The following is a 27,291-nucleotide window of genomic DNA, read 5'->3' on the forward strand; positions in this document are numbered from 1 at the left end:
GCTCCCAGTCCTGGACATCATAGCTGGCCTGCACCAATGCTTGAAATGGTGGGAGCTTTGTCCACGCACATATGCAACCCATGGGACAAAAACATACTAACAATGTAATTACTACTTTTATTCTAGCTATTAGAATTCAGTGAAAACAGTAAGGAGAGATTTAATAGCTCGTACAGCTTCTGTGGGAGCTTCAGATGACCACACAGACCTCAACAGGAATTTGAAAAGAATTTCCCATGCATTTTATGGAAGTTGCATATTCCATGTGGATTCACAGAGGAAGGTGATGTACCAGGCAGAAAAACTGAGTGAATTTCTCATTTTGAAGGGTGATATTGATAGTGATTTTGGGGTAAAATTTGCTAATATTACTTTAAGTTGACCAGGCAACAGGAAATGCAAATTTGTGCCTTTTTTTTTTCAAGTAATTCTTAGAGACTATCTGCTAGAAGATGACAGTGATGTGTGGAAGAAGATAAAGCATCATTTATTCACATGGATTAATGAAAAAATCCACTCTTTAATAATTAGGGGAGAGAATCTTTAAAAAACTCCTTCAAACTAGGAAAAATTGTGTGCATACTTCTTTTTCCTTTCTTATAAATTCCTCAATTCATCCAGTATCAATAAAAATAGTCTTGCATTTAAAATTTCTACTGAATTCTTCATATACACTTTCCTGTCATAGCTACATATCACATGTGTTTATCAAATGATGCTTATACATATATATATATGCCATTTCCATAATGTTAAATATACATTTTCATTGTATTTGGTGGCTAAAACTGTTTTGGTTTTTGTTTGTAGAGATAGTCAACACCCACCAATTTCAGATGAAAATTATTAGTCATCATCTTCATATTTCACCTAACAAAGTCTAAATCTCTACCTTCATTGCTATTGTTTTTTTCCCCTGCTTCTGATCTGAACTCTTGCAAAGACTGTGACCATGATTATTTGTTTCGTTCTCACAGTATGCCTTCTTTCCTGGATCAAAAACATGCTCATAGATGCTTTGTCCACTGGCTTATTTTGTCAAATACAGTCAGTTGTTGCATCCAGCAATTCTTCCCCAAAAGACTTACAACTGCCCCTTCCTATGTCAAATGCTGCCCCTAGCCCACTCTTATTTGAAGACAAGATAATGAGAGAGCATTTTAAAATATGTTTTACTCATTAACAATTCTGTGACTTTTTTTTTGTCTGTCTCCTAGTGTGAACAGCCTTACCTTGGTCTTTAGACTGAAATCTTCTTGGAATAGGACTGTTACTGAAATTAAACACCACAATTGCAGCAATTGAAAAACTAAGAATAATGGTGATATTGGTAGCCTGCTAGTGTTTTTACTTTAGTTCTCATCAAGATCAGACATGATTACACTTCACAAACCTATTTTAAGTAGTGACAACATTATTTGAATTACTGAAGAACTCAAAAGCCACAGACTTGGACCACAACCTCATTGTGCAAGATCCTGTACAAACAGGGCAGAAGGATTACCCATACAGCAGGAGGAATGTAACCAGCATGAAACAACAATCCTCATGCAGACCAATGTGGGAGTACAAGGCAAATGATTGTTTGTGTCATATAAATAACATTCTAATTATTCTGGGAACGCTGGGGTCTCGACTGATATCAAAGGTTTTCAGATACCCCTGCAGAAGAGTACAGTACTGAAAGCACTTGGAACAGCCAATGATACAGCTTTGCTGATGTATGTGGGCATGACCCTCATGAGGAAAAGCGTGAAGGATTTCAGCCTCCTGTGTCTTGGCTTTTCTCACAATTGTAAATCTTACCCTATAAGTACTTTTTTGAAGCACCTGGGCTCTCATAATCCTGAACATTATAAAATATAGAATATTTTTAATCTAGAATAATTTGGTGTTTTTTCTTTATTAACTGTTTAATCTTTTAATTTTTAGTGAAACAAGAACTATTGTTATTCTTCCATTTTCCCCATTTCCACTTTCTTTTTAAAGAGGATCATCCATTTCCATAATATTCAGCCCCTTCAGCCCACTGCTGCTCCAGGGGTCAATATGCCCTATATGCCTCTTTTCTTCTGCTTTCATATGTAAAAGGATTACGAGAAACACTGACAATTCTGGAGTTTTTGAAGAACTTTTTATTGCGATTTATGTTCTCCATGGGCCATACTGAAAGGCCTTTATCTTGCAGGAATGAGGCCTTTTCTACCACTGTCATAAAGATTATACTTGTAAAAATTTGTGAACTGTCCAAATATATAGTACAGCTCATACAAATATGCATTAAAGATTTTACTATATCATGAGCGGCATCATTGCTACATCAACTAATACTCATTAGTAGCTACAACAGGGTATCTAGTTACAGACCACAAGACAGAAACATGTTTTTTGTCAGGCATGCTGGCATGCTGAATTTGTTGCAAGATTAGAGTGTGAAATGCCAGTTGTTTGCAATCTTTCACAGGATTGTGCAGCAATGTGACATACTCATAAGTAATGCAGTTATTGAAGGTAACAGTAATAGCCAAAGGAGACTTAACAGGAAAAGGACATTTCTCAACAATGTTATCACTGTGATTTAACAAAAAATGATTTAAAACTTAAACTGTGTACGAATGTGCTTACATTAATATCAATAAATGACAAAACACAGTACCAAAAGCATACAAGGGATGTTAACTGGAAGGAATCTTTTGCCTGTGTTGTGATTTACCCCACCTACACCATTTACAAGAGATTAAGGAAGTTTAGAAGACACATGTGTTACGGAAGGACAGTAGCCCAAAAAAGCATTCTTACAGGCAGACACCGATGAAATGCTGCCTTGGAATTCGTGCATCCCAGCTTTCTCTCCACCCTACGGGTAGCCTGGGCAGCAGCAGCAGGAGATCTGATCAGGCTCACGTTCTGCAGGGCCCTGCAGCAGAACCACTGATGACCCCGAGTGATTAAGGGTCAACAAACTTTAGCCTGAAGCAACTGTTCTATGAACTTTGGCACATTCTGAGTTGGCTCCTGCTGGTTTGTTGCCTTTGGCCCTTATCTTGCAGTTTAGCAAGGATTGTGAAATTCTGAATAAAGTTACAAGACATATCGGTTCTGTCTCAGTGACTCAAGGTCTTGCTCTTCAAATGTTCTTGGTCTTCAAAATTCCTTTGGCAAACAATCTCATCTATCAGCTAAGCATTTTCCAATAGGTATGTCAAAAGACATATCAGAAAAAAAAGGAAAAATGTGTAGAAATATATAAAAATAGAGGTATAAATATAATGTGGGATGGGAGAACATTATCAGAAATGCTCTGTGGTAGCACTTTGGAAAAACTACCTGCAATCTATGTATGCACAAACTTCAGCCCATGACTAAAAAACCCATGTTTTGAATTCAGTACTCTGTGTTGTGTTCAGATGGATGAAGGGAACAACTACTCCAGAGAAGTGCAAATATCTTTGGGACCTGAAAAGAAGAAAAAAGCAGCATACTTTTGGAAGTACTTGTAAACTCAATCCCATTGACTCTCAAACATTTGTGTTGCTTGCAGAAGAGAAATTTTAACATAAAGTTAACTGGACTTCTGAACTTTTTGTTATGCTTTCAAGGCAGAACTTAGGCTCTTGGAAGATATTATAAATCCTTCCTTATTAAGGAAGAGAACATGTCAATCCCCAAACTCCTTTATTTCTTGGTAATATTTCATAATATTTGACAACCACACATCTTCCTGAAGTGCAGAAGGACTTCTAGGTAAACAGGCTCTCTGAATTAGGGAAAAAAAAAAAAAGGTCATTTCCTTATATAGAATCCATATGCTCTGATTTCTCCCTGTAATTTCTCTACTTCCAATGCATTATCCACAGGATGTGTTAAACTACGTGAGAAACCTGTTAAAGATTTTTTCCTTTCCTGAGAATATAGAGGTTTTAAAACACCCTGAAATCCCTAAGCATCATTCAGTGCTGGCAACAGCAAAATTAGATCTTTCTTGAATCCCTTTTTGTATTGGCAAAGCAGCAAAAGAAGAATTTGACAAATTGCATGTGACTGTGTAACAAACCTCCAAAATGAGTCAACACAGTTCTGTTTTAATGGTTTGAAAGCTGAATATGGAATAGGCTCTATCACTTTCTGTCATATTTTTGCTCTCTGCCTTAAAACTATCACTCCATGGATTCTCCAATCAGATATTGAATTGTTGAATTTAATAGCAGAAAATTCAGAATTTTAAATACTAAATATTTTAAATATTAAATATTTTAAATTTAAAATATTGCTATCTGAAAGTTCCATCAGGCTTCCAAGGACACCTATCTCAGTCAATCTCTTGTGTTTTGAAATTCATCACTTTTCAAAGGAACAGTATATTTAATCCCACATAACCTTGCATTTACTCATTGATACTTGTAAGCTGTGTTCACACTCCTAGGGCTATAACACTGCAATTAAAATATGCTGGACTAAGAGTGATGGCTTTGTAAACGAAGTGCTTTCTGAGGTATCACACACTACTGAGTGATTAATTCCATCCTCTACTCCTCTCCCTTCTCTGAAATTAAACCCTACTTCAGTTTCATGTTGCAGTCTTCAGACTCAGTGCCCTACAATTCCTTACTAGATGTCTCCCATGTGCAGTTTTTTTGTCACCTATCAAGCTACTGCGGGAGAACAAGCTTCTCAGTCCAGTGCCATTCACATACAGACAATATTGTCTTCTCAGAGTGGGAATCCAAAACTTCAGAATAACTTCAGGAGGTCAAAGGATCTTCTATCTTCCCATCTCAAGCAGTACCCTGCTTGTCTTTCTGTACTCTTCATGGCAATACTTTACTATTATTTTCTATGTAATATGTGCAGTACTTAAATACAGTAATCATATTTCACCATTGACTGGGTAGCAGGATACAGAGATTATCGAGTTCCATTACAGGTTGTTTGGATTTTACTTCTCTTTTTAAATAGGGATAGTACAAAAATGTCATAAAGACAGTTTGGTAAGAGAAGGCAAATAGAACAAACTTTCAGAGCACAAACTGTGTGTTAGGTAATAAAAACAGACAAGCTGAAAACTTTGCTAATCTCTGTGTAACATAGAAAGGTTCTTTAGTTAGTTTGAATAAAATAAAAAATGACAACACACTGGAATGTACAGTTTCTATTTATAGAAAGCCCCACTAACAAGAAACCCATGCCATTCAATTAACAATTTACAACACCTTCATTGTATAGTGCAGTGCAGAAAGTGGAAGGTTGTTTCATTTCTGTATTTCCAGACGCGTGTCATTTCCAACCCCATATTTAATAGCGTGTAACTGCCTGAAGGGGAGAGATCAGAATGTGTGGCATGTCTCACTGAGAGGAATTTTGTGCATTAAAAAACCCCAAACCACGCTCTTTCAACTATTAAACAGAGAACTAACCAAATTCCTTACTTCCACCCTAGCTTTGAAGTCCAAAGGGGAAAAAAAAGTCAAAAGAAAAAAAGAATAAAAAAAGAAAAAGAACGAAAAAATGAAAGGCAAGAAAAGGAAAAGAAAAAGAGAAAGCAAGCAAGAATTGAGACACAGAAGAGACTGAGGGAGAGCTGTGAAGAAGAGCTCAGGAGGAAGAAAATTCCTTACAAGAGAGGTATATGTAAGGGACAAAAAAACTAAAAAAAACCCCCAGATTTTCCATGATATCACTCATAGCATGTCTGTGTCTGGAAAAGTACTTGAAAAGGCAGACATGGATTTGTTCAATTTCAGTAATGCAAACTATTCATGCCACGTTTTCAAACCATGTTCCAGAAGTAAAGAATACTGTGTACAAGGCAAAAAAGAAGATAATTACTTATTTGCTGCCAACAAACTGATTTGATCAAGCTGATACTCTAGGAATTGTCATTTCCTCTTTACTTTTCAGAATCCTTTTCCCAATTTCCTCCTGCTATACAATCTGTTCCCTCCCCCCACCCTGCTTCTTGCATTTTTTCTTCTTTCGTCTCTTGCTCCCTTGAAGTTGATGCAAGGTTTTTTCCTTCTTTCTTTATGTGTATGCTTCTACTTTCCTGTGCTCTCCATCTACTGGCAGAAAGATTAAACTGTTGTCACTGTTTTTCTAACTCAAATTTTGTCTTCATTCCCTCTTTCTGTGTGCCTTTATTTGTCTTGGACTCAAGCCTGAAATTCTTTCTTAGATAAAACACAGGAAATTCTCACCAAAAGACATATTTACATATTACATTGTTTCTTTCCTCTTTAATACAGCTTTTCTTTCTTGAGGTTTAGCATATTCTCTCTTCAGCTAAATACACATTATTCCCCTCCCCCTCTCTTCCTCCCCAAATCACACTGAAAATAACCACAACTACAAGCAGAGACGTGAATTTATGGAGTCTGAATTCAATACTAGCAAGACTAACAGCATAAACAATTATTAGTGATGTACTTGTCCCCCAGGGGCACTGGTCTTCAGTCCATGGCTGGGAAAACATCAAATACCTATCTTTGCACTAAATGCCAATATTCTACCCTGTTCAATTCACAGGTTAGCTCGTTACCCAGCTGTAAATCAGAAGAGGAGAAATTCAGATGCTTATAGAAATGAGCGAGACTGTGGCTGCACAACCATTCCAGTGATCTTACTGGGAGAGATCTGGTGAAAGACAGCCATGGAATATGCAGGAGGCAAACTGTGCTTTGGAGCAGGGTGGATACAATTTGGTGTAAGTAACTATAGTGACTTTAGACAAGAGGCAGAACAAGAGTAAAAGTCAGAAAGGTGGAAAATGCAAAGAAAAATAGAAGGAACACAGAAGAAAAAGAAGGAAAAACAAGAGAGAATAAAGGAAGAAGAAAGAAGAAAGGAGAAAGGAAAAAGAAGAAAAAAAGGAGAAAGGAAAAAGAAGAAAAAAAGGAAAAAGAAAAAAGAAAGAAGAAGAAACAGGAAAAAAGGTAATTATTCAGGAGCATAAAGTTAAAGTAAATTATAATTTTAAAATAATTCTGATCTTTCCTGTTTTTATATACACAATTATTCCAAAAGGGATTTAAATTTCATAACATCTCAACATGGGCCAAAATCCCATCAAGCACCAAACTTTGGCATATGAATAACAGAGGATTACTTAAAAAGAGTTTTGCAGTAACACTATAGTTAATAGAACAATTTCTATCTTGTCAAGACAACTTTTTTTTTTAATAATAGTTTAAATGGTCACTAATAGTTGTTATCACCTTGGAGGTTAGCACAGCAGATACTCAAAGCAGTAGGTTTCTCAGTAATGTTTTGGCAGCTCAGACACCTCCTTTACATGGCAGTACTACGTGAGACACTTGGGTGTTTTGAACCCCCTCCTTGAATCACACAAAAGAGGAGACAAAGCAACTGCACCCTTAAACCAAAACATTATCTTACAAATGAACTCCTGAAATGACACATTTTTTTTTTCCATCTTCAAAACACTCTGATCTTCCCCATCTCCTGACTTGCTGAGGGATAAGGTAAAAACTCTCAGTCACAAGATGGTGTTCAATCCATGCTAGTTAGTTTGTCTGCTTCTCTCCCAGTGATCTAAGTCCTTGGAGATGTAATAAGTACTCACAGAGGCTGGTAGATATACAATGGATATCTTCATAGAGCTATCCAAATCTAAAACTAAAGGTGTCCTTGGCAAATTATGAGATAATGAACAATTCAGCTACTAACAACAGTTTGTCCCAGCTAAGACTTGTGCAACACTGTTGGGCAGTATAAAGTTGCAGCCTTTTGTCACCTATTGGCCAGCTGGCAAAAAGTTCAGGTTTATTCATAGCTTTAAAGCCCCTTATCCCCAGTTTCCCCTAAATCTAGTGGAACCTATCTTTCTGCAGCAGCAAGTTCTCTTGCTTTCCATCCCTTCATACTGTCAAGCAAGGGGACCTAGCGACCCTTTCTGTAGTCTACTCCAGGGTATTTTGAAGATATCTTGAGTTATTACTGAACAGGATGGGAAACAAACACAAATGTATGAAAACCTCATTTTCTGTGGTGTTTATTAAAAGCTTTCACACTGAACCTTTTTTCTCCTTTTGGCACAGATCTTCAACATTGTTTTAAGAAATCACATCATTAAAATCCTTATGTGAGTCAGCATGTGGTGTAATGAATTCCCCATCATATTCTCCAATTATTTCCTTTCAAAGAGGTAGTATTCTAAAAATGGTGAGATGTACAGATTTAATAATTAATGCAACATATCTCAGTACAATTTTAACAGGAAATTTCAGAGTCCTTCTTTTCAACAGTTTCCCAGATATGTTTGGCGTGCTGTGAAAAGCTCTATCAGGCATGAAACAGAGAAGGCATGTGTGACTAGGAGAGCTTACACTGAGATAAAACTCAGTGCAAGAGAAACAGCTTCCATGTGAGAGAAATACCCCAGTTAGGGCTTCCATGTGCAGCTGTCAGTGGTTCAGAGTGTGTCTGTGGCTGTGTTGGATCCATCTAGACTACTTTCCTCTCTCCAGACCTGGAGTAGACTAGAGGATGCGTATAAAAACATGGAAATCCCAATCACAAACTGTGATTCTTAAGCAAAATGCAAATCCTGCCTTAGGACTTCATTACATGACTGACATAAGCCTGTGATGATAATGTGCACCATCTGTTGTTTTGATGGGTTTTAAACTTTTTCCCAGAAAAATGCCTAAGCACGTTTTGAGATCAATTTACTTTAAAATTTCAAAATATCAGTAATTTTCACAGATTTAATCCGTAAATAAATATTGTCCCTTGTTTTTAAAAAGTAGTGATTACTGGCTGTGTACCTCACCTTTCCAATCACTATATCCGGTGGTGATAATTTTTGCAAGTGTTGGCTGATACTAAAAGCAAAGCAATTCCATACACATGTATACACCTCTGCATTGTAGCAATTTAAACAACAAAAATGTATTAATAAAACTTTTCAGTGCTTAGTGTATTTTGTTTTTCTTCAGAGAAATAAATTCTTAATGCCACTGACATTAAGAAACAATTTACGTATATTGCAGCAATTCTGCACTCACAGGCTTCTAATCTAAAATGATTTAGGAATTTTGCCCATCTTTCCACGTGCATGCAACATGAATGCCATACTCCATTGCAGAATTGAAACTATTCAATACAGAAATGCACTATATAGATTACATACTGACAGGGAAAATTTGCAAAGTATTAAAAAAAAAAACAAACCCAAACCCTAGTGATGTAAATGTCATGTAAGCTTTTCTTGGCAGGTGCTGAAAAAGAGTTAAATTTTAATACTGACATATTAAGCAACTTCAGGAAAAAAAGGGAAACTTGGTAGGGATTCAACTCAGTCCATATGGAAGAGCACAGAAGACAGACTTGAACTAAACTTATCAGGCATTAAAATTGGACAACAAATGGGAACATTTCATGTAGCCTCTGGCATTCGAAATATATTGTCATGGAAAGCAAAGCCCAGCAAACTCTCAAAATTCAGGCTTGACCAGCTCCATATCAGACTTGTTTAACAAAAAAAAAAAAAAAACAAAAAAAAGTGCTGATAGCCTAACATTGTATCAAACCTACCATGTCAAGAGAAACTGAGCCTTCTACTGTTGGCTTCACAAGAGGTGATGAAGAATAATATTTAATTTTTTTTAACGTGCAAATACACCTAAGTTTTACACAGCATAGTTTTGCTTTCTTCCTTCCCACATTTTTATCTAATGTAGCAGGCTGAATCCTAGTTAGCTAGACTGCAAAATCAAGCTGTGCATGATAAAACACAGTATTCAACATAGTGTTAATGCAGGCCCACATAAAATTTGCTGTGTGCTGTGCTTTGAAAGTTATTTAGGCTCTTTGTCTTAAACCAAGGAACATCAATGTCCACCCACTGTTAACATCATGCCAATATTTAAGTTAACCCTCTAACTTAATGGCTGGAAATAGCTTTTAGAAAAAGTAACTTGCTCATATTTTTCACCTGGAAGATTCCATAAACGAGACAGTTTAGGCATATCCACAAACCACTGGAAGGAGACAAGGCTGCCAGGAGACTGATCTGGAAATATATGTGTCATCATGAGAAGCATCTATTTGCTTGAAAGATGTGCAGATAACTAAACAGGTTATTTTATCCATGTGTAGCAGGTAAAAAACCTTTTTCCCCATTTGCAAAGTGATGTCTGCATATTTCTTTACTTTTCTAATATAAACATTTCCTTGGGAACAACTTCTAATTCAGTGACTTAGAAATTTTCACTTACAGATTTTTTCTTCAGTCAAAGCATTTTGTTATCAAAGTTACAAGATGTCATTTCAAAATATAAAATAAAAATAGACTATGGTAATTAATTTTGAACATTAAACATTTTAGCTGCTGCATAATGCCTTAAATCTGCAAAACCATATCTGCCTGTGTCCAAGTGCTTGATGTTCCCTGTGCAGTGCCCCTCATCTAAAAGAGCAAGACACCAGGTGGCAGCATACAGTGAAAAAATATGCTTGACATTTCCAACAGCACAATCAATTAGTGATGTTACCGCTGAAGAAGTCATAAACTTTTTCTTCAGTTTATAAAAAAATGTTATCAAACATAGCCAGATGGAGAAAGTGTTGAAGACAGTGTCAAGAACTCTACAAAAAACCAGAAAATATAAGAAAAAAACCCCAGTATATAAGCACGGCTGAAATAAACAAGTTGCAAGAAGAAACAGCAATGTAAATGCACAACTTGACATTTTGGCAAGTCTCAGAAGTCTTCATGCTTTACACTTCAGAAGCTGTGTGTTTACTTAGATTACCAATATTTTGTTGGGATAGAACTTGGAACCGGGAGCAGACAGCCCAATGCATGTATTTCCTGGGTCATGTTGTACCTCTATAAAATTGCAAACCTTTCTTTGCATTGTGAATTTACATTGGTCAGTCACGATTCAATACTGAGGGAGAAAAAAGTGGGGGAGAGAGAGAGACAGTGTCCCTGACCAAAGGAAAAGTGACACCTGTCAAAGATGCCATAACTGGATTCAGTGATTTTGCTTCAAATTGTAGGAGTAGCTTGCTCATTGAAAAAAAAAAAAAAGGAAAAAAAAGAAAAAAGAACACAGAACAAAAAGCTCTCTCATTTCATTTGAGATTAAGTAAGTACATAAGTATATTTAGGATTGACATAGGAAGAGATGCTTAAAACAGAATAGAGATTCCTTTGGAGAACAAGAAACAAGACAGGGTCCAAGAAAATTTTTGAGAAGTTCATATAACAAATGTGGCATAATCCTTCTGTTTTCTTATACATTATTGGCAAATGTCACTTCACGGTATTTTTCTTTTTGTGGGGTAAAATAACAGGCTGCTAGAATTCAAATGAAATTATGATTGTGTGAAAAGTTAATTTCACAATTAATTCCCTTACCTTGTTTTCTAAAACACTTTCTTTTAAACATAGATATGAAAGACAATACTAAATCAATCAATTTGATTAGGTTCTGAGAAGACTTGGCTCATCCTGTATTCATAAAAATCATCAAGTTTTAAAGAAACAGGATTTGAATTAATGTTGTACAGTAAGCGTTTTTCTCCTTGATGCTTACCAGATTAGCTTTCAGTTTTGCCTGAATGAGTAAAGCAAGAATTCAAGGAATACTAAAATGGCAGCAAAATTTAGAAAAGTTACATGAGGACTTTGATAAATAAGCAATTATAGCATAAGAGGATTATTCAGAGACCAAAATCTCTCACCTTTCAATTGCATGACTACTAAAGATTTGTCAGCACAAAGACACTGACATATTCTGTATGTGTTTTTATACCTCATAGTTTGCTGAATTTACTGTACAACCTAATGTGGTACGATGTGTAAACATTTCAAACCCTTCAAATAATTTGATAATTCTCCATCATTAATATTTGATTTGAAATAAAGGTTTCCTTGCACTTACAATAACTTCTATCTACTTTCATAATTAAAAACAATTTAGTTAAGAAGCAAGAAACTTGAACTCTTTCTTAATCTACAAATCTCAAAACTATTTTTCACAAAATGATTTGGCTTTCTTTAAAAAGCCCAAATTTTAAACTAGCTATGATTCTGAAACAAAAGCATATTTGGTTAAATTATTTTAGTGTATATAAATTAAAAGTTTGCAACTCTGTAATCAAGACAATACAAGTTTTTGTCCCAGTCCAGGAACAAGTTTTGTGAAAGTGGACTCCTGAGCTCATCCAAGGCTTCAGTGTTACCAGCAGCTATGCCTGAAGCCCATTCCAGTGCTCAGCTAGACCAGGTAATTTTATACTTGCAGGCACAAATGATGTCTTAAATCACTTTGAGAATTGGATGCATCTTAAATGAGTCATTATAGCTAATCTGAAAAACAATCTGCTCCTAGGTACCAGCTATTCTGGTGGTAATAGATGCCTGATTACCTTTGTACAGTGTGATTAAGGTAACTTGGACTCTGTTGAAGGAGGAGGGATAAGACTGGCAAGACAAGGAGTAGAAAATGATAACAGCTGGGTTTTTTCACCTGTACAGAAAATAAACAGGCTTTGCAGAGCAGATGTTCAAGGAACAAATTTTGGCCACAACTTTTAGGCCAAAGTTGCTGCTGTCCTGTAACCAATTTTTGTATGGAGGAAATAAAAGAAAAAAAGGAAAATGATAATTGATTTAAGTTCTCTGTAACTGGTTAGCTTTTAACTGGGCACTGGAGAAGGATATGCTAACTTGCGTTTAGTTACTAATAAGTACTGTAGTCCCATATTGTTTTTAGAATAATAAAACCACATTTAAAAAAATGATTTCTGGTCTTTATTGTTAAGAATATTTTAATAGAACAGATATACAGAATTGTTTTGTAGAAGGCAATGACATGTAGAATATTTTCATTCCTTTCTCTCCAAATCCAGACAAGCCACTCCCCTTTTCCAGTGTTTCTCATGGCTGCTGGGCAAAAGACTGTGGATTTCTTATTTTTTTAACCTGATTCCAACTCTCATGTGATTAATGCTAGCCAAGTGTATATCCTCAAATGTTAATATACAAAAAAAATCTTTGTTTCGGAGACTGATTAATAAACCCCAGAATATAAAGATGTGCTAATTATAGAAGCATGATTTTTTTTTTTTACTCCGTAAACATAAGTAACATAAGGATGCCAAAACCATTTCTGACTATCCCATCCTAAATTATGTAGGACATACATCTTTTCAGTCACAAGAATCCTTATTTTTGCAAGGATATAAGCACCTTTCCAAACATGTATAATTTATGGCTCAAACATCCTATTGGTCACATGATGCTGTTTTACCTTGACCATGAGATAGTTGCATCCTAAATTTAGGCTGGAGGTTGTACAGCTGTATGTTTCTCACAAGCCTGAAATATCAAGTATATCTGCATATCAAAGGCCTTCATGCTGCACCCTGCAGAATCAGAGAGGTCTTTCCATAATGCTCTGTGGAGAATCCTGTTCTTCCTTGTCATGCCTGCATTCAGTAAGGAGTTCTCTGTGTGTGTCAGTATGCAGGTGTGTGCTTGTGGATATGCACTGTACATAGGCATTCACACTGACTGGAATGGGTTTGACTATCCAGAAGTGAACCTTCGTGAAATGTTAAATTACTTGTGCATGAAAATATGCACACATAACCTTAATTTTATTTAAAATAATGTCTATTATTAATTTGCAGAGAAAATTCTAATTGAAGCTGAATTTTAAATACAATCCTTGTTTAACATTTTATAAAATATTCTCATGAATATTTAAAATATTCTGCTTTTCATAAACCAAGGAATGAATAATTTTCACTAGGACTATCAAACCAAATTGTGCTTATGGATATCCCAACACATTGTGACACTGTTTGAAATTGTTTTAAATCTGTATAAAGCTGAATGAACATGAATGGGCATGGTTTGTCTGTACACATACTTTCTATTTATGAGCTATATCATAATATATAATAATGAGAAATTAACTGTGCAGTTAATAACTTTCACAAGTTCTTTATCAGGAACTGGATCCAAAGGCATGCCTCCCTGCCCTGCCTTGGTATTCCCACTACCCAGGTCTGCATATGAGGTGGGGTTTAACTTTACAGTCTGACTTTGATGCAGTCAACTGTTTGCTATAGTTTATTTAAAAATACTACAAATCATTCCATAGTATAACTAATCACTCTTGCACTCCTGTTTACATACTATTAATAAACACAACAAAAGAAGTTGTCCTTGGAGACTAAGTATCTGGAATCCTTGGAGATCTGCAGTTACAAACTTCAGAAAGGGAGTAAAATCTTTGAAATGGTCCATTACCATTAAAAAGTAGCTCACTGAGTTTCAAGTGCAGAATAATTTTATTCCTATAGGTAGTCTGACAGAAAAATCCCCAAACAAAATCCAAATCAAAACTAAAGAAGCAAAAACAAAAGAAAAATTCCCCAAACCCCAAAAACTACAGTTTCCTTTATAGAAGAACACCACATTGTGGATTTTCAGAGGAGATCACTACATGGATTGCTAGAGGGTCTGAGGAGTAGCTGACTGCAAAACTTTCAAAAAGATTTGTATTTGGAGAAAATGTAGCTTAACTTACAAAGAATTATAAAATTATATCATAAATAACATTTGCATATATGTTCAGCATGGTCATCACAGCAAAAGTAAAAAAAACAAAACAAAACAAAACATAACAACAAAACTTGCTGAAGCTTTATTAACACATCTCTAAGTCCCAGGAAGTGACCCACGTTTCTGCAAAGCCAGGTGTTAAAAGTTCCCCAAATACTATCAGAGAACCCAAGATTTAATAGGGACATTTGATACCTTAAAAAGGGAAAAAATTTCTTTGTGCTTGTCAGGATCTGGTGAAATGGACTATTACCTTCCAGCATAACATATGTACTTATTTGAGAATTTGTGCTGCTATGTATTCAGTGACAGAGTGCAGAGCTCTCTATTTGCTATAGTTATGCACTGATGATAAATTACAAGTGAATTTATTTTTGTACAAGTGAACAATCCCAAATGTAAATGTTTATTAGAACTTCTGTTAGTCACAATCAAAGGCATTAGTTAACTTGCTATTATTGCAGTCCAGTAAATGACAGGTGGCCTCTATTTTACTTTTTATAGAGTTGCTCTAAACCTATATTTATGCCAGTTACACTTTTTATTTTAATATTTTATCCCAGATTTTCTGCTAGACTGGTAACCAGAGGCATTTCAAAAAGTGAACAGATGGAGTAGGAGTTATGCTAAGACTATTCAGCATAGGCAAAACTTAGAGGTCTAGATTTCTGTGCTTCTTGAGGCAGTGGAAACAGCAAGTTCAAGAGGGAACAGATAGTATGCCAGGAGTTTCTAGGACATCTGAGCATTTCTGCACAGGCTGAAGACTGCAGCATTATGAAGAAGAGTTCTTCAAAAGATGGGAAACACCAAAAGAGAGAGCCATGCTTCTCATAGTTCTGTGTATCTATGAATGAATATAGAAGGAGGTTCCTTGCCATATCTGAGCTCTCAGGCCAGCCCTTCCTCACCACCTAGCATGCACTGGGACTGGCAGAAAAGTGTCTGCTTCCTCAGAGGTTCCCCTCTGATCCTAAGCATCTGGAACCCCTTGCCAAATTTTGCCTTAGAATGACATTCTCAGATCAGTAGGGTAGCAGGGACCTTCAAGAGGACTAGGAGGACTGGGTTTGGACATCATAAATCAGCAACAATTTTTCTCTGGCAGCATCCTTAACGAGATTTGGAAAATGTTCTGAGTGATATCACTTCAGAAAAACTTATCTTCATAAACAGCATAGCTCCTTTAAATTATTTTTTCATATAAAAACTCAGCTTATTTCAATTATCAGCTGTTAATAGTGTGTTTTTAAATGTGAAACTTCTAATATTATTTGTCACTATAATGACCCGTTAGGACCACTTGCACTTTTTTTCCTCAGTGTCACACACATTCTGTTGTACAATCCAAGTCATGAATAGCATTTTTTTTTCTTTCCCTTCCAATCTTGAATCATGAAAGAAGTTTTAAAAAATATAACCTTTGTACTCACCCCGGCCTTTGGTTTTGCTCCAGAGCTGGCTACTGAAGAGGGAGATGTTAGGTCAGGAGCATGGATATTAGAAGACAAATTTGTTTGTGAGTGATTTACTGAAGCAACATCCACTCCGCTTTCAGAACCAGATTCAACATCCTGCAGAAAAATATTGCAAGTCTCTTTAGTAAACATGAATGTGAAATAAAATCATATTTCTGCTAAATAATGGAAATATTTAGGCAAGCTTGTTTAAATACATTTTCTTGCTGTCTTTTTCAATGTGTTGTTTTGCATTAGCTGCTGTTCTGAAATTATAAATCACTGCTAGCATCAGAGCCATAATTCCCCTAAAATGTAGAATACAAGGTAAGAAAAATCAGTTAAGGGCTGTAGAAGTTTGACATTTTCCTCCGATATTCAGTATTTCCTGTGTGCTCCCACCTTGTGTCTCTGCAGCACGGCAAGCTAGTGAACATCTGTAAGCCATTACACAGATGAAATGACTTCACCATCCAGCAGTTTATACAATTCAGAGGTACAGCTCCTTAGTTTTTTTTGAATCACCAGACACTTATCAGCCAAATACCATTTCTGGTTAAAATACCCTTACTTTTAACGACACTGATTACATTCCTCTTTCTGAGAATAAAAAGAAGATATACAGTATGTTTTATTGTTGAGGAAGTAAAAATTTAGCATATGCTTGATTTACTGCATAGGGTGAGGGCAAGGGATTATGCTGTTTGCAGATAAATTGTGACATGTCTGGCACAGACCTGGCTATGTGTAGAAGCAGCCATATACTGTCCGGGTTATTAGCTGAGGTGCAGCCTGCATGAATAAAGTTACACAGCACGCAAAAAAATCTCCTGAACTCTTAATCCCAGAAAACTTTATGCAGACAAAGCCTCAGTTTCGTAATGCCAGGTTCCTAGAATGGGTGAAATATAGGCAGAGTCATCTCAGGGGCTTTGCTCCTAAACTGAAAAGATACAGCATCCTTTGATTCATTATTTCCAATAAAGTCTCTGGTCTGCCAAGCCAAAGCTGCCATTTAGACAGGTGCCTCTATGTCATGTACATGAATGTGTGGTGTTCTGAAAGGGTCAGAAGTTAGGGAGAAAGCTGGACTCTAGGTAGGACCTTGCATTTGAGTCAGGTATTTCCTGTCAGTGAGTTATCTGCAGTGTGAAGCACTGGGAAATGCAGCAGAGCCATGGAGCAGCCTCTGTAGCAGTCGTTTTGGCTACAGCTTCTCTCAGAAGTTTCTGGTTAGCAGAGCTATGCTGCCACAGGGCAGAACCATGATCCCTGCTGCCTTACTCAGGTTTTTACATCATATTCAAATGATTTCTTACTATAAAATAAATATGAGCCCGAACTCGATACCTATATGTCTTGAAAACCAGATCGTTTGGCCTTCTGTCTCCGCAACAATCAATGGTTCAAAAATTCCTAGGAAATCATTATCCATGGATAGCATATATTCCACGTTTGAGGCAAGCTGTCTTTCTGCAGGGCTGCTTTGCAGCAGGGGGACAGGTACCACATCTGATTATCAGGCAGGGTTACTTACACACCTTGCCTCCACTCCCTTTATTGCTGTAAGAAATTAGCTGAAGTGCTGGCATGGATAGGTGAGATACAGAGAACAGGTGTCAACCTTGTATTTTAGGTTTCCTATGTCATCAATGTTTAAGGAGATACTTTGAGAACATTGATATTCTCTGGGAAAATGTTTAATGATGAAAAGTGAAATAATGTGATTTCCTCTAAAAATGACATATTATGTAATTTTCAGCTGACCAAACCCAGTGAAATACAGCTTTTCTCACCTACAGACCACTCACTTAGCAATAATGAAGCCTGGCTTTCAAAGGAAAAACTCCTTGCTATTTAAAAGAAAACATCACTAACCATAACAAATTATATGAATACTAGTCTAGAGATCTTGGGGCAGTGTTTCTCATGTTTCTTGCATTGAAAAACAGCTGGAGCACATGTGGGTGAAATTAACAGGAAGCCTGCACAAGAGTACCTTGGATCAGACATTTCATGTTCTTCAGAGTTACATGTGTAAACACTACAGAAAAAAAAGAATGCATTGGTCATGTCTGTGAGCTGTCCCATCTTCTTTTGGATTACTCTCGGCAAAGAATGATCCTTTTAAGTGAATAAAAACCCCCTACTTTAAATAATTCAAGTTCTGCCCAGAATCTTACTTGGAATGACTAAGGACTTTTTGCCTTCCCCTAGCAGAAAAACAAGACCTGTAGCTCAGACTTACTTTCGGTTCTACATAATGTCAAATGACACATACTCATGCTCTGAGACTGGTGTGACCCTGAGGGTGTGCTGACTCTGCATTTACAGTAGGTGATAATTAGAGATCCAGTCATTTTCTGAATCTTGTCGATCTCCCTTTGTTGTAACTGGGAGTTCTGAAGCTCTCATTTATGAAAGGATGCCAAAAAGAAATAATGGATGCCAATATTATTTCCTTCAAAAAAAATATATATATAACAAACAAGTCAATTTCATTACAAAAAGAGTCTCAATTCTAAACCAAGGAGCTGAAAAAATGTGGGGACTGAAAGAAAAAGATGAAGCGAAAGAAGATTCTATTTAGAATAATAATAAAAAATTGACCTAACTGGCTTACAGGTATGTGCCTCCGTTTGTATGTCGGGGTGCTGGATGGGGAAGAGCCTGCACTGAGAGCATTTTCAATGTCCTGGTCAAGTTGGTCCAGTTTCATGATTAACAGCACCATTGAATCCAGTCGTGAACGATCCCGATCTTCTGTGATTTCCTATGGAACAGAAAATACAACTGATAAATCTGAAATTGTATTAGTTGGAAAGAATAACCTTAGATTATGAAGGCTCTGTTTCTTAATTTGCTAGGAAAGCACACTAAATAATAAGCAGAAATATTTAAAAAAAATACTGCTTTGTGTAACCAGCTTACTGAGTATTGATGTACTGCTGGGAAAATATTTTATATCAATACTTAATATACATCCATTATAGAAATTAGATTTTTTTAAAAGTATAATCATTTGGAATAACTGCATCATTACTTGGATACACATACTTTTAAAAAAACTATGGGTTCTAAACACCCCTCAAAATATTAATCCCAAATAAACTAACTTGATTGTACAAGTACAAATGAGGAAGGTTAATCTGTGATGGAAACAGAAGACAAGTTCAGAGTGGCCATTTTCCAGCTGAGGAGAACCCCAACTTCTTTTCTTTGTGGAACTCATTAGTGTAACTGTTTTGTTAATTTGTAGTAGAGATTTCTCTCTTGGTTGGAAATTCTTGATATACATGAGGTACATCTGGGTAATACGGAACACAGCATCTCTGACTGGAGAGTAGGATGAGAGGGTATTCACATCACAGCCTCAAACACCTAGTTTTTGCAGCTAATTTCTCTATACTCCACAGACAAAGAAGGCAGAGCAGATCCTTAAAAGTGCAACTCAAGGCAAGACCTTCAATTAGACGGACTAAATAATGCTGTCAAGGAATTCCTCCTTTTCTCTTTTATATAGACTTAACATAAATGTTAGATAACTAGTCTGCCTCAAAATTCAGGACTATGAAAACCACTACTAGTTACCGTATGGATTTTTGTAATTTAAACTTAGAAAGTACGAAGTTCCATTAAATCACTTGAAATAATATTTTTATAAATCTTTCTCAAGAAATGGATGCAAAGATGTTAAAATTGCATCGTTGTTCCCAAGTAGGCAATATAAGTGTCCAAACTGGCCTTTTATTTTATAGTCACTCAACTGTTTTTCAGGCTACTGAAAAGAGACCACTCTTGAGACTCAAGAGACTACTTTTGCTGGGATTCCCTTAGCAAGATTTTCATAGACTGCTTCAAAGGCATTGCAAAACATGAATTAGATGATTCCTGATAGAATTAAATGATATGTACAGATAAAATAGTCATATAAACCATAGTCTACATGATCTTTAGGTGAAGACAGATGTGATGGTTACTTAACCAAACCTTAGAAAAGTAGAAATACAAATCTGTCAGTCCATAGCACGGTTATCAACAATGTACTGTGTAAAGGTCAAACTCAAAGAAACTGTGTATTTAATTTTGTATTATAACTTGATATTTTGCATTGGGTTTCTAAAAAAGCTGTTGAATTTGCAGGATCCCCTGATGAATATGAACAGAGTTTAGAGTGATGGTGAGAGACTATCACCTCAAAATACCTTAGAAATCACCAAAATGGGTTAAGTTACACTTTCTTTCAAATTGAAAACACAAATGATTCACTGCCACTGCACAGATCTTCATTTTAACTGATGTTAAATTGACACCTGAGGCTTACAAATGTCAGAACAGTTACTTCATCTAATCTGTATGGGTACAGAAAGCCCAGGGGGACAGCTGAGTGTCTGCTAACGGAGTAGACATGAACTCCTTTGTGGCATGGGCCATGTTTGCCATGGTGAGCAAGACTGCTGCCAGTTTACACATCCAGAGAATTCCAGTGCTGGTACTAAACTAGCTTCCTACACAGTCTCCTCACTGTGTTTTTATTTCTATTGGTTTTGCTTGGAAACAATCCACTGTAAAGGCTAATCAACCTAAAATTTACACTTGACTTAAAAACCAGAAACTCACTGCCACACCACAACAGAAGAAGTGGTGAAGGCTGGGTGGAGATTTTTGTTTGCTTGTTTTATGGTCTTTTTTTTAAATTTTCTTTTTCCTTCCCAGGCTAGAAAGATATGGGCATTCACCCAAGATTTGAGGCATTTCACTAAAAGAAAAAAAAAAAAGAAAAAAAAAGAAATCTGGACTTTCCCCTTAGAAATTTTTTTGATTCATCCTGACAAAATAATACAAACTTGCTTTGTATGTAGCAGATTGAGATGCTGGAAAAGAACCTGCTGAAATGAAGAGGCTGCAAAATATTACTCAAAGTGAAACTCAGGCTTGACACAACATGCTGGCTTTGCAGAGAAATACTACTTTCAGAAAACAATAATATTATCATTATGGAATTTAGCTATTCTGTTTAGATGTCCTAGCTTTGTGGTTCTGGCTGCTGTTCACATCAACATGAGAAATATAACATTTTAACTAGAGTTTCTGCTTGTACAACTTACTAAAAACTTGTTTTGCTGGGGCAATATCAATTTGTATACATGCGAGTCCAAGCATTATGCAAAAAAATTAAGACATAAAAAAAGGCTAATCTTCAGTTGTAAATTCATCACAACAAATAAAATAAATATTACTATAAGATTCATTTGTGTATAGACTGTTTTAGCCTTGATAGTCTCCAATAAATTTCCAAGAGTTTTAGAACATTTCTATCTTTTTTGTATCTCCCCTTTGTGTATATTCTGAGATTTTTTGACTGAAGTATGACACGATCTGCAGCCAGCAACGTATTAGCAATTAATTTGGTTTCTTTTGGAAACACAGTACAGCCTTTGCTTCCAGTCTTTCACTTTGTTTCCCAATGATAGCTATTTGCTTTCCAAATTAGAATGCAAAAAATATAAGTTACACTTATAGAATGATACAGAAATACTACCTTTACCATTATGAAGTCAAAACTTGGGCATTAGAAGGTGTCTGGTCAAAGAAAGCCCTTACAGCTTTAATTTCTGCCTTAAGGCATTTGCATAGGGCAATCCAGGCATGCATCACATATATAAACAGTAGGTCAAATTCTAGATGTTATTTATCTGGAGATTTTGTTTTAACATATCTCCACTCAAGGAGGAAATAGTTTAGGTCATGAACTGAAAAAAACAATATTTCTTGTAATTTGTATCCTCACTGGTGTGATAAAGAAGCTAGTTAAATTTGAATATATCCATGTGTTTAGAACAGAAAACGTTGTAACTCTTCCTAGAATGAAGGATGCCTGAATTATGCCTAAATTATCAAGCTCCAAATGTTTTTACAACGAAAAAGGTCTACAAGTCCTGTTGCTATCATCAGCAAACAATGTTAATAGAATGAAAACATTTTTGAGAACATGCCTGTAAATGGGATTTAGCCAGGTTTTTTAGTCACTTTTGTGAATTTGGAGCTCATATCATTATTGACAAGAATAACACAACATTTTTCCCTTATGTACTCCCATGTTTTCAAGTGCTTGTTTGTCTTTTTACTACCAAGTTGCCTTGTGCAACATGTGAGAAGACCTGGCAATTTCTGAATATAATGTTCTCTGCACATAATGTTATAATTTTTATTTTGAACACTCGATGAGTAAAAACTCTTTATGAAAGCAGCATTAATCAGAGTATGTCTAGAAAGAACTCACCCCTACCTTTTTATTTATGGTTTGAAGAATTTCCTACCCATATTAGCAATACATTAAAATTACTTTAACCGACTCAAACAGAAGAAACTAATTAAAGGGTACAACCCTAAATTTGGATTTGATACATCCATTCTGTTTTATCCAGGTATGGCAAAATGGAACTGGATGCATTTCACTTCCTTGCTGTTTTAAACCCTATATTTCTCCAAGTGTCTTTTTGCCTTTCACCTCTAGTCACTGCTTTACATCATACACACAGTCCCTACTGCAGTCCCTTCTCCCACATAGCTCTTTTGGCTGAGTAGAGCTGAAGCAAAGGGTACCTTCTGAAAAGACTGTTAAGTTAAAACCTATTTAATTTTCATAGCAAAAATTTTGTACAGAAAAAAATGGTACTCAAAACTAAGTTTGTTCTCTCTCTTGATAGCCTCGGGGGCATTGAGTAATTTCTCCCTCCCCTGTAGGTTCTCCCTTTGAAAGCATCTGCTGATTCCCAGACTGAGCAGACCCTCTCAGAGTCAGTGCAGTCCTCTGGGGTTAAGGAGGGGAGAGAATCCCACTCTAAACATCCCCCTGCTAGGGCCATCAGGGCAGCACCTCCTTCCCGACACTCTTTTGTCAAGATGCTCATTATTGCTTTGAAAAGGAAAACTTGGATTTTAGAGGCAAAATTTTTACACAATTGACAATGTGAGCTGGAGTACCCACAAAAGAAAAGGATCATTTATAGGAAAAGCTGTCTGAGATTTGCCTGGTGGATCATTTATAGGAAAAGCTGGACTGAGTTAAAATCTTATATTAGTGCTATATATTTCAGATGGTATTAAATTACTTACTCTTGTCTTTACTTGCTAAAAATACCTTGTTTTTGAAAAAAAGGAGATAATTTTATTATGTATTACTGATTTAATACTATAAAGGTTTTCATGGGAAGAAACAAATGAAGAATGAAAAATATGCAGTTTTGAAATTAGTCTGATGATTTTTTAGTAGCAGATATGCAAATAAATTGTAATTTTAATTCTTTGACATTGGACTGCAGAGTTCAAAAACTTTGAAGAATACCTAAGAATTTTATCTTTAAATTTTATGCTATACTCTATCATATATGTGCCCATGACAGGAGTTTTGGAACTAGAGGATCTTAAAGGTCCCTTCCAACACAAACCACTCCATGATTCTATTATTAGAGTCCTATTCATTATAGGAGGGATTGCAGACAGAGAACATTAAAACACAAGGTAAGGCATTCTACTCCTTTTTGACATAGACACAAGGCCTAGACACCAGAAAAAAACCAGTAAGGTTACTATTATAAATCACGTTTAAACACGTATGTAGAACAGACTGAAAATGGAACAAATAGCATAGGCAGACACTGGGGTACACACCACAGGTGAGGACACAGGCTCATATATTCCTGCAGCTATTCACCACCACATTCACACTTGCTGTTGAGAGAATAGCTTTTCTTCTCATTTTCCTTACAAGAACCTTAGATCACTGATCTGTTTTTCCAAATATAAAGTGTTCAATAGCACTAGTATACATGTGCTTTTTAACTTCTGTTAAACACACAAATAAGTTATGTTTGTAAAACTGAAATCTTCAGAGGACCTTGATTTCTGTGATTTTTAATGTCCTAATTGTGACTTTCACTACTGTGTCCTGAGAGAAATGTAAAAAAGCCAACTATATGAGAAAATTAATCTCTGAATAACATATTGTCTTAACAAAACCAATGCCTTTTCTACTTCTAGGCAAAAAAAACCAAAAATCAAATGTGTCTTATTCGGTAGAGCAGAGTGCTTGCAGGGATACTGCTACGCTCTTGGGAAAAGAATAAAACATGATGAAAATGAAGAACACAAAATCCAAATATACCCAACTGGTGAGTTACAGGAACAAGGAGATTTCAGCACTAGAAGTGACTTGCAGCATCTCAATTTGCCTAACTGTTCCTAACGTCTTTCAAACTCTTGATCTTCACAGACAGTCTCCTGGACTTAACCTGATTTCCATTGCAAAAACTTGACATCTTTCACATTCAAAGCTAATTTAATCCAAACTAAAGCTTTCCTTTTTGGTAATTTCCTTTTCCTTTCTACAGCTGTTTTTTTTTTTTTTTTTTTTTTTTTTTTGCCTAAACACGTACTCAACCCATAGACTATTTAGTATTTTTAGGGTTATTTTTCAGCATCCTAGTTTTCCATGTTTGATGTCAGCTGAGTAAACTGTCTAGCAGAGATGTTGTTTTAATAATGAAATTTAGCAATTCACTATTGATGAAATGGAAAATCACTCAAAAAACCTCAGGCCAAAACAACCCCAGGAATAATTGTTGCACAGCTGTTTTAAATGAGCAGGGATGGCAAGTAGTAGTCACTCCTGTTCTTGAAACAGAGCAGCTCTGTATTAAACAAACTCAACCAGGATCACTTTCTAGCTAATGCTCTATTACCATGGGTAGCTATTGGAAAACACAGACTTCTCAGACTGCCATTACTACACTAGAATTATTCCAATTTTTCTGTAATATTATTACAAATAAGTCGTGGCACTAGTTCTAAGAACTAAGAGAGGCAATAACACACACAAAATTAACCAACACAAAATGGTACATCTTGTCCAGTGTAGAAGATAATTATCTTATAGTTTCACTACAGTCTCATCAAGTATAAATGATATATGAAATCCTGCTCTCTGTCTTTGGAGTTACACTTGATTACAGTAGGCAGTCTGATGACACCCAGCTCCCAGTAGGCATTCCTGACTTAGCATCATATCAGGATTATGACTACAGAAATTTGCCAAAATCAAATTCCATAGAGACACAGAGCACAATATGAATGTAATTTCTGTTCACTGGGTGGTAAAAAGTATCATCAAACATAATGTACTTAGTCATGCTCTTTCCAGCATAAACAAATTCAGTTACTTTTGAGCTTTGTTCTTCTTGATATTTTTAAAATTAGCATTGTAATTGTTCTAAAATCAGCTTTTATGACTATAATTTAATGATTATGACTTACAAAGTAAGCAAAAATGTATGTCTTTATCTTTGTGTTTTTATGAATGGAAAGGCTTCTGCTTTGTGGAAAATATTATGACAGTAAACTGAACATAAATTATCAGACTGACCAAATACTGTAGTTAATTACAAATGTGATATGAATGTGAATGATAGATAATTGATGTTACATTTTTTCTATTATTGAAAAAGTACCTCAGATCTAGATGTTTTGAGTAAAAATCAACACAAAAATACTTCAGGGATTTTGGCTTTTTTTCTCTTATACTATAAATCAAAGACTGAAATTAGGAAAAATAGAGATCATTCTATTAATCAGCAATTAAATCAGCATTAGTGACATGAAACTTAGCTTTGATATGTGTTTGTTGGCATGTGTTTTACAAATACACCAGTAAATGAATGTCTTTTTGTACTTACACTTTATATGTCTTTATCATTTGGTGAGTTTCAAACATGGAAACGAGGAATTGTTTACAAATAGAAAGCAAACCAGTTTCTGTTTTGCACTGCACTGGATACAGTGCAGAGGGAATAGCAGAAGTAGAATAGATATAAAACCTAGCTTGTCCTCCAGTTTACCAGTGGAAACCTAGAATCTAGGAAATGCTTGGTATCTATGTAAAGTCTATTACTGACACTTATCCTGCAATACCTGAAGACAGAGCAATAGATAATGAGCAGCCTCCTGAAATTATTGCAACTCTTCCCACAGTTTCAGTGGACTTTGAGCCAGGCCTAATACAGACATAAGAATTAAAACAAACAAACCTCTGCACATTCTGAATAGCTGAGAAATAGGGGGTGTCCTAAATGGTTTTCATGCTACCCTAGTAAATGAAAGAGTTTTGAGGATACAGGTTGCACTGTCAATTTCAGTCTTTTTAGATAAGATATCTTTTCATATGTATGATTGTGACATCAATAAATGAAAACACAGCCTATTAAAAATATAGAACACAATGTCCCTGCTAATCATACCTATAACAATTTGCATATTCATGTGTGGGAGTGTGGGGGTTGAGGTGGTGGGGAAAATTCACCACTGAGTGTTTCAAGTCCAGTTAATACATTACAGAAAATTTCTTTTATTCAATTTTCTTCATCCTATAAAAATCTTTTTAAAAAACCTCATACAAGAGGAATGGGTTTAGCTGGTTACCTAACCAGAGAGATTGTTTGTCCCAGTATCAGGACTTGACTGACAATTTTTGTATCTTGAATAACAAAATGTAGGAAGACTTTGCCATGGCCTGCAACTTATTGGAATCAGCCTAGTGCACATAGCTTCTGAGATACTGGTAAGTTACTTGGTTATCTAGGTAGGAACAAAAAAAGTCTGCCTTTATCCTTCTGGTTTTAGTGATCTTGCTCAGGTTAGCAGTTTACATGAGAGATTCACTAGGCTTCTGTGCCAGACACAAACATTTTCCAATATATCTCATATCTGGAGGAGGCCATTAGAAGACAAAAGGAATCGTAAAAAGCTATGGTGCATATGGAGATATGGTGCATTCAATAAGGAATTTTTTCTTCCCTGTACCCTGAAGCATGACTAGATGATTAGCACCTTGGCAAAGAGGCAAGAAACAAAAAATGGAATTTCAGAGTTAGTGGTAAAAAGAATGAGGAAAGGGTAAGTTCTTGTTTGGAAAGATAAAGGATATAGACAGGTATATCCCAACCATATTGAATCTCATGGAGCTGAAGCAATTTAGTGTCTGAAATGACAGAGAGGATCAAAGCACAAGGAATATCAAACCAAGTGCATAAAACCTACTTTAAATGTGTCCCCAGACAATCTGCTCTACTGCAGAAGAGACCTACTTTGTTCAGTGGTAAAAGTATCGGAGCACCACATAAAAATCAAAACCCATAAATCACTCTTCCCCATCTTCTAGGTGAGAAGTGGAAATTA

General features: G+C 35.9%; 1 protein-coding gene across 1 annotated transcript in view; it reads right to left on the minus strand.

Annotated features, from left to right (window-relative positions):
* Positions 1-27,291, minus strand: part of DLC1 (DLC1 Rho GTPase activating protein) — a 200,499-nt gene that overhangs the window by 144,652 nt on the left and 28,556 nt on the right. The window contains exons 2-3 of the mRNA XM_062492811.1: positions 18,683-18,832; positions 16,036-16,176 (exon numbers count right to left, since the gene is read on the minus strand). Coding sequence (XP_062348795.1) covers positions 16,036-16,176; positions 18,683-18,832 — 291 coding nt within the window. The remainder of the gene's footprint in view (positions 1-16,035; positions 16,177-18,682; positions 18,833-27,291) is intronic.

The sequence above is a fragment of the Cinclus cinclus genome, chromosome 5 (assembly GCF_963662255.1).
Source record: "Cinclus cinclus chromosome 5, bCinCin1.1, whole genome shotgun sequence".
Lineage (NCBI taxonomy): Eukaryota > Metazoa > Chordata > Aves > Passeriformes > Cinclidae > Cinclus > Cinclus cinclus.